This window comes from Rhinolophus hipposideros, assembly GCF_964194185.1.
Source record: "Rhinolophus hipposideros genome assembly, chromosome: 20".
NCBI classification, from domain to species: domain Eukaryota; kingdom Metazoa; phylum Chordata; class Mammalia; order Chiroptera; family Rhinolophidae; genus Rhinolophus; species Rhinolophus hipposideros.
Window position 1 is genome coordinate 9,972,992 of NC_138066.1, and position 16,574 is coordinate 9,989,565.

General features: G+C 57.1%; 1 protein-coding gene across 8 annotated transcripts; it reads left to right on the forward strand.

Moving 5' to 3' along the window:
• The first annotated feature begins 1,262 nt into the window (after window positions 1-1,262).
• PER1 (period circadian regulator 1) lies at window positions 1,263-16,078 on the forward strand. 8 transcript variants are annotated; one of them, XM_081028586.1, is made up of 24 exons: window positions 1,263-1,300; window positions 4,666-4,983; window positions 6,498-6,918; window positions 7,040-7,138; window positions 7,232-7,386; window positions 7,480-7,601; window positions 7,694-7,895; window positions 8,050-8,101; window positions 8,294-8,436; window positions 8,811-8,889; window positions 8,967-9,073; window positions 9,247-9,400; window positions 9,488-9,596; window positions 9,686-9,817; window positions 10,044-10,149; window positions 10,253-10,424; window positions 10,511-10,641; window positions 10,865-11,041; window positions 11,663-11,896; window positions 12,796-13,406; window positions 13,855-14,041; window positions 14,204-14,393; window positions 14,712-14,862; window positions 15,274-16,078. In XM_081028586.1, exons 3-24 carry the CDS (start codon window positions 6,644-6,646, stop codon window positions 15,541-15,543), a joined length of 3,858 nt encoding a protein of 1,285 aa, XP_080884712.1. In that variant the 5' UTR covers window positions 1,263-1,300; window positions 4,666-4,983; window positions 6,498-6,643; the 3' UTR covers window positions 15,544-16,078. The 8 variants fall into 8 exon arrangements, with proteins under 8 accessions (XP_080884712.1, XP_080884711.1, XP_080884713.1 ...); XM_081028585.1 differs by lacking the exon at window positions 4,666-4,983 and having other exon boundaries at window positions 11,663-11,905; XM_081028587.1 differs by lacking the exon at window positions 4,666-4,983.
• Window positions 16,079-16,574: the final 496 nt, after the last annotated feature.

Consider the following 16,574-nt stretch of genomic DNA (forward strand, 5'->3'; position numbering starts at 1 on the left):
TCCTGCTGGGAACTACTCCGTGATACATATCATGCGCCTGACGTGGCACCCTCGCATTCCTGTCCCCAGGTGCTTCAGCAATGAGTGGAGTGTGCTAGGAGAGCTCTGGAGGACACACTTCTCTGGGCTGCAGCATTAAGATTCAAGAGCATAAGTAACCTAGACAGCGTTTCCCAAACTTGTGGGCTCTTAAGAACTACCAAAAATGCATTTAAAATGAGATTTTCAGGCCCCTTCCCTGGAGAGTCTGATTTACCAGAGATGATTCTTATAATTAGGTACACAGTTACAATGTCCACCATTTATTGAAGGTTTACTATAATATATTCCAGTCAGTGCTCAGAGCTCTTTCTCATTTCATCTACTGAATACTTTCTAGGTTTAGGGTTCTCCTAGGCCTGAGAACCTGGGTTGGCCCCATTACTGCCTAGTGTTAATCCGGACGGATTATGTAACCTTTCTGGATCTGACTCTCATGTGTGAGGCAGTGGGGAGTAAGTGAGCCGGCCTCCAGGTCTGAGAGAAGAGCCTGGCCTGGCCCACAAAAACTCACAGGAGCCTGCTATTATCTTCATCGTCACCCTCACGCGGCACTGAGCTCCGAAGACCACTTCACCCTAATGTACCTTCTAACCTGGGGGAGCCTCAGGAACCCAGGACAGAATTTCCAGGGCTGGAGGCGCTCTCGTCGTCACTCCCGTAGTGCTCACCCGGGTCTCAGCATAAACCCCTACCAATGCCACCGCCGCTCACATCTGCGCATGCTTGTAGGTCACATTCGCTGCGCCTGCGCAAAGTCCGCAGCCTTGGGTAGGAGTGTCGTCAAGGAAAATCCCCAGCTTCTAGGTAAACAAGTTGCCGCGTGAGACCGCCGGCACGTGTCCTCTACAGCTCTGAGACCTCAGCCTATGAGAAAGTTCGGAGGGCTGGGTTGGCATTTGAGTCACCGATCTAGGCCATTCGGTATGTTGCCACAGCCAATCTGAACTTTGGAAGTGGATGGGGGCGTGGCTTCCTGTCAGGCTTGCAATAACGCGCCCGGACAGCCCCTCCCGCACGTGTGTCTTGTCACTGCCGGTTGGCAATCTTGACCAATGAGATGATGGCGACGGCGGGTGGCGCCAATGGTGGCTCTGCTGCGGCCCGGCGGCCGCACGCGGCGCGGGGCATGGATCGGCGCCCTTAGGCCAATAAGCTTGAGGGGCGTGGCATCCCAGTCGGTGGGCGGGCTCCTGGAGGAGCGAGTCCAAGTCTCTGTGGTCGTAGTTGAGAAGACACTACTCTGCATGCTAGCCGAGCGGTGAGTACTCCGGGTTGGAGGGAGGGGAGCAGGGGTCCGTGTGAGTTTTTCCGGTGGTGTGTTCTGTTTGTACGGGTGTTAATGGAGTGTGTGTGTGTTGGCGGGGGGGAAAATCCTGCGACTGCGTGATCGCCTCGGTGGCAGCCCTAATAGTTGAGGGGTATAGGGACCGAGAACTCAGCTCTAGAGGGACTGGGGCGGAAGCCACTGACATCAGATCCCTCACCGCCCTGGGGTACCTGGAGTCACGACTGCCTTGGGGGAGGGGCTTGGAAGACCTCAGCGACCTGAGGGATCTGAGACCCCAGCTACCAAGGAGGTACTGGGACGGAGACCCGAAGAGCGGGTGAAAGACGTTCCAGTGCGTAGCTGTTGTTTGGGTATGTGCCTTAAGCACTTGACAGAGGCACGGGTTCTGAGGCTGGAGGGACGCACTGGTAGGACAGGTGGGAGGATTCCAAAGGTTTGATGTAGTGATTTGTGTGACTCTGAGCCAGTTACATCACGGCTCTGAAAGTCTTACGTGTAAAGCGGAGGGGTTGGGCCTCGGAGTCATCCTTGGGAGTAAAAGTGTTGGATCCTTAGAGGGAGGATGGGGTTGTGCAGATTGGCTGTGCACGTGTCTTTCTGAGCCCCTGGAGGTGAGGAGGAACCAACAGGGTGCTCAAACAACCAGGCAGGTGGTAAAGGGACCTGGTGTAGGGTGGGAGAGTGAAGAAGTGGAGTTCCTAGGGCTGGTAGCTGCTAGGATGATCTCAAAGATTTCGAAAGCATGTGAAAACGGGCTATGATGATTCAAAGTGTGTGGGGAGTACACACTGAATATCGCAAAGGAAAGGAGGGATTAGATGGGGTCTGTTCCAGGTACCAAACTCAGAATCAGCTAGATATTTGAGAGGTACAGGTTCCCCAGTGCTGGGTAACACCTCACAAGTTCCAGAAGGCTAAAAAGCCAGAATGACAACCCATCATAGAGCTCAGATTTGAACCCTGGGTTCTATTTGTTTAAGAGCCTGAGAACATATTATGAGACAATTTAGTGAAGTTTAGTAATTTATTAGCCTTAGTCCTTATAGAATGGGGATATAATACCCATCTCACAGGGATGTTCTGGTGGTTAAATAAGATAATGTTTATAAATTGCTTAACACAATGACTGGGTCATGTTTTAAAAATTATTTAGCTGTGCTCGCTTCGGCAGCACATATACTAAAAATTATTTAGCTAAAAAATGCCTGTAGGACGACAAAACAACAGTGATAGGGCTAGAGATTTATGTGAATGCTGTGGTTGGGACCTATTCTCACATTCTCCGGTTTTTCTGCCAAGTTTGGTAACTCCCTCCCCTTTTCCTTCTTCCTGGTTCTGGTCTTCCGGCACCATCCCCAAACCCTCATTCCACCCTTTTATCCCTCTCCCCAGGATCCAGGCCCCAGGCTGGGCCATTTGCTCTGTCCCAGTATGATTTCCTCATCCTAGACCATTCTCCCTACTCCTCCTCCCTCTCTCTGCTGCCATAGTAACAAGAGATTCAGGCTCTGAAGGGGGCCTCTCTAAAGGAGCAAAGGTGCGTGTTCTCTTACAGAACGTGGGCCTCCAACTTCTCCGCCCTGTCTCTTTGGGATCGGGCCAGCAAATGTGTACAGTTTGGGAGAGGGGAAAAGCCATTGCCAGGAGCTGTAGAAACAAGCCGAGGGGAGGGCGGATGCGAGTCTGGAGAAGAGAATCAGGCATAGGGCGGGGGAGGGGGACCCCTTGTAATCCTCTCTCCAGGAATCCCTGGCGTTGAGACAGGACGGCTGTCGTTGGGTTGGGGGTGGCGCCCAGCCTGGGTGCATGTCCTGGGCCACCAGCCAAGAGAACATGATGTTCCTAAGTGCGCTGGCTGCCGCCCTCTTGGGCTGGCCGCCTCCCAAACCACTGCCTCTCCAACCTCCCTGCCCCACATTCCCCGGCGGCTTCGCCCCGCCCCCTTCCTGAGCTTTGACGTCACCTCTGTCTCCCGCCCCCTCTCCTCCATTGACGGCAGCAGGGCCTGGTTACTGTGGGGACCGTGAGGCAAGACAACCAGAGCCCTGGGAGCAGGTGAGGGCTGCTGGAGCACTGGCCCTTTTGTGTATGCAAGAAATAAATAAGGAGGTGGAGGTGGGAGAGCAAGGACTGCCTGTGTCCGGGGAGATTACACCTAAATCCCTGAGGAGAGCAGCGGAGGAACAAAAATGATGTTTCCAGAGAAGAGGTGTCTGAAAATGAGACCAGGGACGGGACCACAGTATGTGAGCTGGGGGTATATTTTCAGGGAGAGGAGACTGAAAATCCGGGCTCCTGAATCCTTTGTTTCCTATGTTTTCTTGCTTTGGCTTTTCTAGGTTATTTTACAACCCCACCTCCCCCCAGCTTTTCCACAGAGCCTCCTCCCTGGCCCTCCAACGGGAAACACCATTGTTAAGGAAAGCATAGGCCACGTGACAACGAAGGGAGTGCACCCACAGCAGATTATGTCAGCATGAGCTTGGGGGCCTCTTCACTTGCCATCCACATCTCCAGGGTGCCCTGGGAGGAACTACTCATCACAGTCCTGGATGGAGAATTCTGTGTAACTGCAGCTCCCCTGGGCCCAGTCTAGCATTTTGTCCCCCAAATCAGGCCCTTTATTTTTTTAGGACTCAATGTTCTGCTCCCCCTTTTTTTAAAAAGGCTATAATTTCCGGCCCCTTCTCCATTGCTGAAGCCCCTTTCTCTCCCCTATCTATCCTTGTTAAGGACGAAAATCACCGTTTTTATTAATCACCTACCATGTGTCAGGTTCTGTACTGGGGGCTGGGGAATACTGAAGGAGACAGATGATGTCATTGGCTTTCTCTTTTCCTAGTGGTGGGTATCTGAAGCCCTACCCACTCCCCTGCCCGGACATTTTCTCTGATTGAACACAGAAGCACCTGTTTGTTTCCCTTCACAGCCCCCACTGGCTCATTACTGTCCCTTCTATTGTTTGTCTCCTCCCCCCCAACTCCATCACACGTAGGCCCTCAATTGCCCTCCTTCTAGCTGTTCACAGGATTTGAAGTGTCAGACGAAGGGGCCGGGTAAAAGGGCTTTATTATGATGACAAGTTTGAGGCAAAGAACCCAGTAGAGGCCAGGCCAGTTTTCTGTCTGTCCCCCTCCTCCCAAAGACCAGCCATTATTATCCAGCTTTCAGGGTCTGCATTTTGTTACCCCACCCCTAGGAAGGCCAAGGTGTCCTGTTCTCCAAGGCTGGTCAGTTCAGGAAGTAGACATCTCTTAGGCACCTACTGTGGCCCGGGCATATTCCCGGAAGAAGGGCAGCTTACCTCCCCTTTTTTCCCCTCCCCTTCCTTTCAGTATTTACTGTACAAGGCGTCCTGCGCCCATTGGCTGGGCGGTGGTGTCTGGGGCTCTTCAGCTCAGTGCCAGCACCCAGATCCACGTGCACCCGTGTGTGTGACACAGCCCTGACCTCAGTGGGGGCCAGTAGCCAATCAGGCGCCACGACGAGATCCCCAGCCAATCGGGGGCGGGGCCTGTGGCTCCGCCGGCGGGAGGCCAATGAGGGGCAGTGCCTGGCATTATGCAACTCGCCTCCTGTCCCTGCGGAGCTTCCACTCCTTTGCAGGCTGCAACAGCGACGGGCAGGCGACCGGAGGGCGCTCGCGCTGACAGGTAGGCGTCTCCGTGGCCACCCGGAGACCGGTCACCGGCCTTGAGCCGGACAGCCCCCACTTCTAACCTTAGGTGCCGCTTTCGGCCCGGGCGCTCAGACCGCACACCAATAATTCTTCCTTGCGGCTGTCCATTCCCTCTCTGCCCCCCGGGGGCCCAGGTGTTCCTTGCAGCCCTGCACCCGGTGTCTGCATTCCTGACCCGCTTACCTTACCTTCCACTTTGCCTTCTGTTCCCAGCTCTCCTGGCCTCACACCCGACCTTCAGCAGTCATGCCCCCTGCCGCCTTTCTTGTCACTCGCGGGTCCCCGCTTTTGCTCCGGTACCGGGACCCCACCAGGCTCCCGGCGCTCCCCCTCCAATCCCTGGCCCGGCGCCGGCCGTGATGTCAGCCCGGTTCGGGCTGGAACATCCCGTTCCCGGCGCTAGTTCCTGCTGTTGGCCACAGCCTTTCCTTTTCTCCTGGCGCTCAGAAAAATGCTCGGGGGTTGGGGGTGTGGTTGGACACGGAGTAGGGGATGAACTAACTATGCGCAGGCTATTGTGTATCTCTGGCTCAGCTAAATGTATCTGCTTCGGATGGGGGTGGGGTTCTCTGGAAAAGTAGAGGACTGAGGAGAGAGGATTCCTGGGTTCCTGACACTGGCAGGTGCCGGCTTCAGTTCTGAGAGTCGGGAGAGGGTGTAGGGGCTGGGGAAGGAAAGGCTGTGTGTGCTCTTGACTAGAATGACTGGGATCCAGGCGACGCCAGGTTGCTGGGCTTTTGCTCTGAGGGCGGTGGTGGTTGTGTTTTGCCCTGGGGAGCAAGGCCTGTCCGTGGAACCCCGATAGGCCGCCCCTCTTCTTACGGCCACCTGGTTCTCTGTGGACCGGGAATGTATTAGCGGTGGGCGACCCCTGGCCACACCCGCCAGTGTGGGAGTAGGTCCATCCCCCACTTCCGCCGGGAAATGGGGGAGGGGTCGCCCCTCCCGCCCTCGCGTGGTCCCTCCAGCAACTGCTGAGCTCAGCCGCTGACGTCGGTTTCCCTGGCGACCGTGACAGCGGCGGAAGCGCGTGGTGGGGCTGTGCCTGTCCCGGCGCATGTGCAGCGGGGGTGGCGCCGCCCCCGGATAAAATTAGCCGGGGAGCCTAAATATAGGAGGCGACAGACTCACGCCCCTGCCCAGAGGCCTTGGAGTGCCAGGCAGTGTGGCGACCCGGTGGGAATTTGGGGATGGGAAGTGTCCGGGCTTTGGCCCATAGCCATAATTTTAGTCAACTGCTCAGACTCTACTTACCAGGCCACGTTGGCAGGAGATGTAAGGGAAGGCCAAAGAGAGACCCCTTTCCCACCTACCCCCTCCCCACGGGGACAGGAAATAGAACTTACCTAGGCTGCCTGTTGGAAGCCGGTTGCAGGAGCGGTTCTAGGAGCGTGGGGACATGCGGGGGAGGGTCTCAGTGAAGCCAGCAGGTACTGAAGTTAACAGCTCAGCTTTCTCTAAGCTCTTCCTCCTGGTCTCGCCCTCCAGGTACTGGCTGTGATCGAACTTCTCTCCTCTCAGAAGCTTGGGTCTCCCACCTCAGTCCCCTAGCCAGGCCTCCCGGCCCCCTTTGTGCGTCCGTTGTGGCCTCTCCGCCATCCCTGTTCTCCGCCTGCTCTCCCCATGGCCCAGACATGAGTGGCCCCCTAGAAGGGGCTGATGGGGGAGGGGACTCCAGGGCAGGGGAATCCTTTTGTCCTGGAGGGGCCCCATCCCCTGGGCCTCCACAGCACCGGCCTTGCCCTGGCTCCAGCTTGGCTGATGATACGGATGCCAACAGCAATGGCTCAAGTGGCAATGAGTCCAATGGACCCGAGTCTAGAGGTGCATCTCAGCGGAGCTCACATAGCTCCTCCTCTGGTAATGGCAAGGATTCGGCCCTGCTGGAGACCACAGAGAGCAGCAAGAGGTGTGTATAGATGTGTGTTATATACAGTCTGGGGGTGGACTTGTGAGCAGGCCGAGCTTGGAGACAGGCCCATGCTGCTGGCCACTTTCCCCTCATCTTGGACCTGTTGCTTCTTCTCTAGCACAAACTCTCAGAGCCCTTCTCCGCCCAGCAGTTCCATTGCCTACAGCCTCCTCAGTGCCAGCTCCGAGCAGGACAACCCATCTACCAGTGGCTGCAGGTTCGTAGGGTGAGGGCTGGAGGAGAGGCTAGGGGCCTGGATCATGCTCTAGGTCTAATGCCTGTATCCATTCTCTTCCTGTGGTCCCTGCAGCAGTGAACAGTCAGCCCGGGCAAGGACCCAGAAGGAACTCATGACAGCACTTCGGGAGCTCAAGCTTCGGCTGCCGCCAGAGCGCCGGGGCAAAGGCCGCTCTGGGACTCTGGCCACGCTACAGTACGCTCTGGCCTGTGTCAAGCAGGTTCAGGGTGAGTGGTGCTTCCGAGGAGGGCAGTGGTCAGGTCCTGGGGTGCTATGGTGGAGCAGTTCCCTCAGAATGTCCCACTACCCTCACCCTGCAGCCAACCAGGAATATTACCAGCAGTGGAGCCTGGAGGAGGGTGAATCTTGTGCCATGGACATGTCCACCTACACTCTGGAGGAGCTGGAGCACATCACATCTGAGTACACACTTCGCAACCAGGTCAGCCACAGCCCGGTATTTCCATCCCAACACACCCTCATTCTCCACTCGCGTGGCTCCTGAATCTACTCTTGTCTTCACTCTCCTGCCAGGATACCTTCTCCGTGGCTGTCTCCTTCCTGACAGGCCGAATCATCTATATTTCGGAGCAAGCAGGTATCCTGCTACGCTGCAAGCGGGATGTGTTCCGGGGTGCCCGCTTCTCAGAGCTGCTGGCTCCCCAGGATGTGGGCATCTTCTATGGTTCCACGGCCCCATCTCGCCTGCCCACCTGGGGCACTGGGGCCTCAGCAGGTGAGGTCCCCAAGTGCTTGGAGGGAGGGATGAGCAGTCCCAGGAAGCTCCTGCTGTGAGGGGCCAAGGGACCTATCATTTTCCTTGCTGGGTTCTTCTCCACCCAGGGAGGGTATGAGGGGGCTGTGCTCACCTCTCTCCTGGTCTGTTCCAGGTTCAGGCTTCAAGGACTTCACCCAGGAGAAGTCTGTCTTCTGCCGTATCAGGTAGGTGGGCGAAGTGGGAGCAGATCCCTCTCACCTTCCACATACCCCCTTTTTTTACTGTGTGAATTATGACCTTGAGGTAGAGGGTGGGTGACCCTTCATTAGTAGTTCCTAATGTCTCTCTCTCTCTCTCTCTCTCTCTCTCTCTCTCTCTCTCTCTCTCTCTCTCTCTCTCTCTCTCCCCCTTGCTAGAGGAGGTCCTGACAGGGATCCAGGGCCTTGGTACCAGCCATTCCGCCTGACCCCATATGTGACCAAGATCCGGGTGTCAGATGGGGCCCCCGCTCAGCCATGCTGCCTGCTCATCGCAGAGCGCATCCACTCGGGTTATGAAGGTAGGCAAGCCAGGGCCTGGCCTGGTGGGGACAGGAGGAAGGGTGCCTCTAGACTGGGGGTGAGGCAGAACGCGAGTCTGGGTGGCATGACGAGCCCGCCAGAATTTTGAAACAGGTATTATAAAGGTTTGAGACCTGCTTTAGAGGTAGAATTGGATAAGAGCACTGAGCTAAGAGAGAGCAAAGAGGGCTCTGTTCTCAGTTTCATTATTAGTATGGAGCACAAGAATGGTCCAGACCATCTTTGTAGGCCAGAAGACCCAGGGCAGAGCTGTGGGGAGGATTGCTAACCGGCCTGGGCCCCAGGCGGGGTGGAGGGCTGAGGAGCTGGACCATTCCAGATGAAACCCAGTGGCCACACTTTCTGTGCTTAGCTCCCCGGATCCCCCCCGACAAGAGGATCTTTACCACACGACACACACCCAGCTGCCTCTTCCAGGATGTGGATGAAAGGTGAGGTCAGGACCTGGAGGAAAAGTGAGTGGCCAGGGCTGAGGCCATGGCAAGACTGATGCCTCCTCCCATTTCAGGGCTGCTCCATTGCTGGGCTACCTCCCTCAGGACCTCCTGGGAGCCCCAGTGCTCCTGTTCCTGCATCCCGAGGACAGACCCCTGATGCTTGCCATCCACAAGAAGAGTGAGTTCCTCTTACCCTGTTCTTCCTTCCTGCTGTCTCCTGTGCTTCTTAATGGCTGCCCTTGTGGTTATGTGTCTTGATGCCTTGGTCTCCTGGATCTCCAGTGGGGCGGCTCTCTGCCTTACTCAGCTTTCCCTCCTGCTGACGCTCACTTCATTTCCCACTCCCTTCAGTCCTGCAGCTGGCTGGTCAGCCCTTTGACCACTCCCCTATCCGTTTCTGTGCCCGTAATGGGGAGTATGTCACCATGGACACCAGCTGGGCCGGCTTCGTGCACCCCTGGAGCCGCAAGGTGGCCTTTGTGTTGGGCCGCCACAAAGTACGCACGTAAGTGGGCCATGCCCCAGAGTTGGCATTGGGAAGTGGGACAATATGAGCGGGGCAGGGCTCGACTTACCCTTCCCCATCCCACAGGGCACCCCTGAATGAGGATGTATTCACTGCCCCGGTCCCCAGTCCATCTCTGTCCCTGGACCCTGATATCCAGGAACTATCTGAGCAGATCCACCGGCTGCTATTACAGGTGAGAGTTGAGGGGAGTGGGCTTGGGACATGAGGAAGGAGTGGAGTACAGGGCTGTAGACACCTAACCTGTCCCTCTCTTCGCCTCAGCCTGTGCACAGCTCCAGCCCCACGGGGCTCTGTGGAGTCGGCGCTGTGACTTCCCCAGGCCCTCTCCTCAGCCCGGGCTCCTCCAGTGATAGTAATGGGGGTGATGCCGAGGGGCCTGGGCCTCCTGCCCCGGTGAGTGTCCTCCTCCCACTTCACCTCGCTAGTCTCCTATCCCGTCCTTCTTAGAATCGGCATTGCCAATCCCAGAGGAGCTCTGCCTCGTTCCCACTCTTTTTCCTTCTTGTCATGCTCCCATGATGGCCTGCATGCCTCCCCACTGGTACCTTGTTGCACTGTGCCCTGAGCCCCTGACACTGGCTAGGACCCTCCCCCAATGCTGCCCTGCTCTGTCCTACAGGTGACCTTCCAGCAGATCTGTAAGGATGTGCATCTTGTGAAGCACCAGGGGCAGCAGCTTTTTATTGAGTCCCGGGCTCGGCCTCTGCCCCGGCCCCGCCTCCCTGGTGAGTTGGTGAGGGTGTGAGTAAAGGAGTGAGACCTGGGGGTCCCTTGACCTTCACCCCAACCCAGAGGAACTTTCCTTTTTTCTCTCTCTCCTTGGCCCAGCTACAGGCACATTCAAGACCAAGACCCTTCCCTGCCAGTCCCCAGACCCAGAGCTGGAGGCAGCCCCTGCTCCAGTGCAGGCCCCACTAGCTTTGGCTCCTGAGGAGGCTGAGAAGAAAGAAGCCTCCAGTTGTTCCTACCAGCAGATCAACTGCCTAGACAGCATCCTCAGGTAGACCGGTCTGGCCCCTTCTCCCGCTTGGGCGCTGGCCCACCCCACCTCAGGCCCTGCCCTCATGTCCTCTGGTGCATCGCCAGGTACCTGGAGAGCTGCAACATCCCTAGCACGACTAAGCGTAAATGTGCCTCCTCCTCCTCGTGCACCGCCTCCTCCTCCTCCGATGATGACAAGCAGAAGACAGGTCCAGTCCCTGTGGGGGCCAAGAAAGGTAAAGACCCAGTGCACGTCCTGCTCCCACTGCCTCTGGCCTGCTGGCCCCATGTCTCTACCCTTCTGCCTTTGGGGCCCCCACCTCGTTCTGCCCTGTCCCTCTCCCAGCCTCCAGATCTCCAGCCTCCTCCCTGTCTATCCCTCTCCCTCCTCCCTGGGATTCCCACTCCTGACCACCTGGTGGGGGCGGTGGTGGTAACTGGCGCCATCTCTCTGCACAGATCCATCGGCAGTGCTGTCTGGGGAGGGGGCCACACCTCGGAAGGAGCCGGTGGTGGGAGGCACCCTGAGCCCGCTCGCCCTGGCCAATAAGGCGGAGAGTGTGGTGTCCGTCACCAGTCAGTGTAGCTTCAGCTCCACCATCGTCCATGTGGGAGACAAGAAGCCCCTGGAGTCGGGTATGGGCGTGGAGTGAGGGGGCAGTGCCCAGGCTCCCCTTGGTCCCCAGCCAGAGCTCCCTCCCGCCTGCCTTTTCCCTCCCCCTCTGTCCCTAACGGAGAGCAGGAGGCCGCCATCTTAGCTTGGGGCTGCTGCTGCTTGCCTCCACCCCCACCAGCCTTTGTTGCTTTGTCTTTCCCCCATTCTCCTTCCTATGTTCTGTTAGTTCACACACCAAGTCTGGGGTGGGGGTGAGGGGGTTCAGCTCTGAAGTGCTGACCACAGAGGGTCTGAAGGCAAGGATTATTGAAAAACCCTGAAGGGCCTTGACCTGGAAAAGGAGGGAGGGAAGGGAAGGGGGTGGGCTTCCCTTCCAATGAAAGTCATGGAGGTGTCTTCCTAGGGCAGTGCCACTGGAGGGGACTGAGTAGCCTCTGTATCCTGGGACAGCTTTGCGTAGAGAAGAGGGCCCAGGGCCAGTCCTCATCTGGGAGGAGGCCAAGAGATACACACAGGGCCCAGGCTTGGCTGTGGGGAAGAGGCCAGGGGTTGGCTAAGCTGTTGGACAGGGAGGGTGTGGTGTGGATGTGTTAGCCCCTGAGATGATTCCAATGACCTTTCCCTTATCTTGCCTTCCTCAGACATCATCATGATGGAGGACCTGCCTGGCCTGGCTCCAGGCCCAGCCCCCAGCCCTGCCCCCAGCCCCTCAGTAGCCCCTGACCCAGCCCCAGATGCCTACCGCCCTGTGGGCCTGACCAAGGCCGTGCTGTCCCTGCACACACAGAAGGAGGAGCAAGCCTTCCTCAGCCGCTTCCGCGACCTCGGCAGGCTGCGTGGACTCGATGGTTCCTCCACAGCCCCCTCAGCCCCTGGTGAGCGAGGTAGCCACCTGTTATCTCCTTGAGCCTGCTTTCTGCCTGGTCTAGGACCAGATTGTTGTGGGAAGGGGGTTCTTGAGAGAGATACTTCTGCTCCAGGGACCCAGGCTGGTGCTCCCTCCACCAACAGGGCCCTGCCTTTGGACAGGCCCCTCGCTAGCCTCTCCCCACCAGGCCGGGGTTCCAGGCTGCAGCCAGAGGAGGGCAGCCTGGGGGTTTGGCACTGAGACAGGCAGGCGGAGGTGTTCTGCTCCAGGTAAGCTACTTCAGGCCCAGCCTGGGGGCAGGGGCAGGAAATATGCCCACTCTGGACTCAGTTATTGTTGATTAAGAAATCTGTATAGTAGACTCTGGGCCAAATACAGACAAAGAGGGCTGGGACAACTCTGGGCGGGTCAGGCTTCAAGGGCAGGTGACAGCTTGGCTTCAAGGAGGACCCCTGCAATCAGAAGCAGGGCTCAGGACTGGGCTTTGTTGCCCACCTCTTCACTCCATCATGAGCTAGGCAAAGCATGGCCTCTACTGGCAGGAGCATCAAGGCTGGCAGTGCCTGCTGGAGTTTGGCGGATGGACTGAAGCCGCCTGCCCACTCGTCCATGGACCCACCCTGCTTCCTCCCATCCGCTAGCATTCCTCTCTTGTCTGCACACCCCCAGCTCGAGCCCTCATGTAACCTTTCCTTTCTCCAGCTCCTTTCTCAATAAATCCCCCTTTTCCTGCCTCCTGTGATTCTTCCTTGAAGGTTTCCATCTCCCCAGAGTCCCCTGTAATCTGTGTGGGCTGAGAAGCCAAACTCTCTCTAGGGCCTTCGCCTGCCCTCTCCTTGGTTGGGGTAGCAGGGAAACTAATCCTCCAGGCTGAGGCCTTTCCTAATCCTGGTCTCCTCCCCACAGGCTGCCACCATGGCCCCACACCCCCTGGCCGCCGACACCATTGCCGATCCAAAGCCAAGCGCTCACGTCACCACCAGATCCCCCGGACTGAAGCCCCCTGCTATGTCTCTCACCCCTCACCTGTGCCACCCTCTGCCCCTTGGCCCCCACCATCAGCTACTACTCCCTTTCCAGCTGTGGTCCAGCCCTACTCCCTCCCAGTGTTCTCCCCCCGAGGTGGCCCCCAGCCTCTTCCCTCTGCCCCCACATCTATGCCCCCTGCAGCTTTCCCTGCCCCTCTGGTGACCCCAGTGGTGGCCTTGGTGCTCCCTAACTATCTATTCCCTACCCCATCCAGCTATCCCTATGGGATACCCCAGACCTCTGCTGAGGGGCCTCCTACCCCTGTATCCCACTCACCTTCTCCGTCCCTGCCCCCACTGCCCCCGAGCCCTCCCCACCGCCCGGACTCTCCGCTGTTCAACTCAAGATGCAGCTCCCCACTCCAGCTAAATCTGCTGCAGCTTGAGGAGTCCCCCCGTGTTGAGGGGGGTGTTGTTGCAGGGGGCCCTGGGAGCAGTGCTGGGCCCCTGCCTCCCAGTGAGGAAGCCGCTGAGCCAGAGTCCAGACTGGTGAGCACTGACAGCCCCCTGCAATCTCTTACAGCCCCCATGCAGCCCCTCTTCCCTTGCCCCTTCTCCACCTCCCACTTCTTCCTGCCCTCTGCCTGCCTGGCACCTCCATCTCCAGAAGATGGTGTCATGGGGTAGGGAGACCTCAGCTGAATTTCTGAATGAAGCAGAAATCGGCTGCCTCATCTGTGAAGTTGAGACAGTCCTGTCTGTCTGATAGGTGGTGGGGACATCCCAGTAACTTCTGAGAGTGTATCTGCCACTTGGAAATGGTTAGCGTTATGTCCTTATTCTTTGCCAGCTCTCTGCTCTCATTCTGGCCCTAGTGTCATTGAGTGGGATCAGAGACCGCTTGGGTTGTGTAGGCCCTCCAACCAGTGGAAGCAATTAAAGGGAAACCCAGGTGTTGATCGTTCATCCTTCCTGTCCCTCTCCCACCCCCCTCCAGGTAGAGGTAACTGAGTCCTCCAATCAAGATGCACTTTCGGGCTCCAGTGACCTCCTGGAGTTGCTGCTGCAAGAAGACTCTCGCTCGGGCACCGGCTCTGCTGCCTCAGGCTCCTTGGGCTCTGGCTTGGGCTCTGGGTCTGGTTCAGGCTCCCATGAGGGGGGCAGCACCTCAGCTAGCATCACACGTAAGTGTGTCCTACCATTACCTCCCAGGGTAGGACAGTGGGGAGTTGGGAGGCCAGGCTCTGTCTCCTAAGGCCAATGGGCTGGACATGTGTCATTCAGGGAGGCCCCAGGGATGGTGGCACCAGCTGACCTGACTCCATTGGCTGCCCCCTGCTTCACAGGCAGTAGTCAGAGCAGCCACACAAGCAAGTACTTTGGCAGCATTGACTCTTCCGAGGCTGAGGCTGGGGCTGCCCAGGCCAGGGCTGAGCCTGGGGACCAGGTCATTAAGTACGTACTCCAGGATCCCATCTGGCTGCTCATGGCCAATGCTGACCAGCGTGTCATGATGACCTACCAGGTGCCCTCCAGGTGAGGAGTTTGAGGCCTCCTCTGCCTCCCTTTCAGAGTCAGGGTGGGAATGCGGGCTAGCCCAGCAAACGGGTTTTTCTTTTCCGGGGCTGGCTGTCAGCTTCTCATCCTATCCTCTGCTTGATGGAGTCCCCTCATTAGTTCCTCCCAGGCCGAGGGAAGCTTTCCTGGTCTTAGAAGCCCTGAACTCCCAGATCACCAGTTCAGGGAAGGAGCATGAAGCAGTGGGTGGGGAGTTGTTGTAGAAGAAGTATGCCAGCCTCATGGGCCCTGGCCCCTACTCCTGACCTCTGCCTTCTGAACCCCTTCTCTGGGTAGGGACATGGCCTCGGTGCTGAAGCAGGACCGGGAACGGCTCCGGGCCATGCAGAAGCAGCAGCCTCGGTTTTCAGAGGACCAGAGGAGGGAACTGGGTGCTGTGCACTCCTGGGTCCGGAAGGGCCAGCTGCCTCGGGCCCTTGATGTGATGGTGAGAGGAGAAGTCTGGGCCAGGAGGGAGAAGAAAGAGTTGAGCTCAGGTCAAAAGGATATAGGCTAAGGGCTGATCCCTTTATTGTACTTGGATTATTAATCCTGAATGATACTAATTCCACTAAGTTTGCTGCTGGGTTATATAATATTGAAGCACATGAGTTTTTGTAGACCTTTTCTGGGCTAAATCTATGCTAATGTACATTGTGACTGTCCCGTAGTGGGGTCTGGATACAGTTTACAGTGCATTTTCCAACCTTGTTGGCCCCATGTGCATCTGTGTGGACTAGTGTTTCTTCAGAATACATTTTGGGAAGTACTCTTGGGCTGGGGGACAAGGGGAGCTGGGCTAGCAGGTCAGCAGTGAGAGATCCTTGCCTGACTCACTCATCCCCTTTGTCCCTCCAAGGCCTGTGTGGACTGCGGTAGTAGCACCCAGGACGCTGGCCGCCCTGATGACTCACTCTTCTCAGAACTGGATGGATTGGGGCTGGAGCCCATGGAGGAGGGTGGAGGTGAAGGTGGTAGCGGTGATGGTGAGGGAGAAGGCGGAGATGAGGCCCGGGCCCAAGCCGGGGCCAGGGTCTCAACCTCTCAGGACCTGGCCATGGAGGAGGAGGAACAAGGTGGGAGCTCATCTAGTCCAGCCTTACCTGCCACAGACAATGGCACCAGCTAGACTACATTTGGGGGCCTCCAGGAATGCATGAGAAGCTTCCTTCTCCTACATTGTAACTCTCAGAACTCAAATGTGGCTGGACCAACCAATAGCAAACTGCCCCAGCTTCTCCCGCTGTAGGGGGCCGGACCCCCATCAAGAGCCGAGGATCCAGGGGCTGCCTCTAGCCTATGAGGGAACAGAGTGAAACTCTTCAGCCCAGCCTGGAGAAGCCTCACCTAGCACCCTTGGTGAGGAGTCCTTTCCCCTGGACAAGGTTGCTGACAGGCTGCTGAAGTTGTCTCTTCAAGTCCCAGCTGAACCTAAGTCCTGGTCCTCGAGGGTTGTAGGCTTCACTTATTTATTGGGGGAGGAGGGCCTGAGGCCCAAGTAGGAGCCAGTGGTCCAAACCCTTAGCTGCTCCAGGGTGGAGGAGGTTGGTGGACCATGGAGTCCCTGGTGCTGCCCTTCAGGTGGGACCCAGGAGTTCTCAGCTGTATCCTCTACCGATGACATTTGTGTTTTTGATATTGTGTCTGTTAATATTTTTTAATACAAAAAAAAAAAAAACCAAACAGGACTTTGTGGAATGAAGTTTGGGGGTTGGGTGATGGGAGGTTTCTGTGGGGAGGTGTGTGTCGGCTTCCAGGAAGGTTGTAGTGAGTGAGCAATTCCCATCCCTCTTCTCCCCACACCTTTTCCAGCTGAAGGGCCTTGCTGAACCTGCTAAATCTCCACCTAACTCAAACTCTGCTCTCACCTCTAACATTATCTCAGTGGTATTTGTCCTGGGAAAGAGTGATGAAAAGCAATTTGTGGCTAAGGGCTTGGGCAAGCTCCAACTTGGGTCACAGTGCCCAAGGGAGGGAGAAACCCACTTAACCTGTTAGTGTCCTGAAGCAGTTGAGGGCGTTTGGCTTCTTCAGCACCGCACAGGAGAAGGCCTGAAGCTGTCTAGGTGGCAGAGGGACGGGAATTATGCACCCAAGCATTAGTTGGCCTAAGAAGGGAGGGGCGGAGCGTTAACTCTCCTGTTCAAACCTCAGAACCTG

What these genes read in the sequence shown, in the direction of transcription:
- PER1 (XM_081028583.1), top strand. Translation starts at nt 4,892, where the DNA reads ATGCAACTCGCCTCCTGTCCCTGCGGAGCTTCCACTCCTTTGCAGGCT. An exon ending in GAGGGCGCTCGCGCTGACAG is followed by an intron (nt 4,984 to 5,222) that starts GTAGGCGTCTCC and finishes TTCTGTTCCCAG; the next exon opens with CTCTCCTGGCCTCACACCCG. An exon ending in CCATCTACCAGTGGCTGCAG is followed by an intron (nt 7,139 to 7,231) that starts GTTCGTAGGGTG and finishes TGGTCCCTGCAG; the next exon opens with CAGTGAACAGTCAGCCCGGG.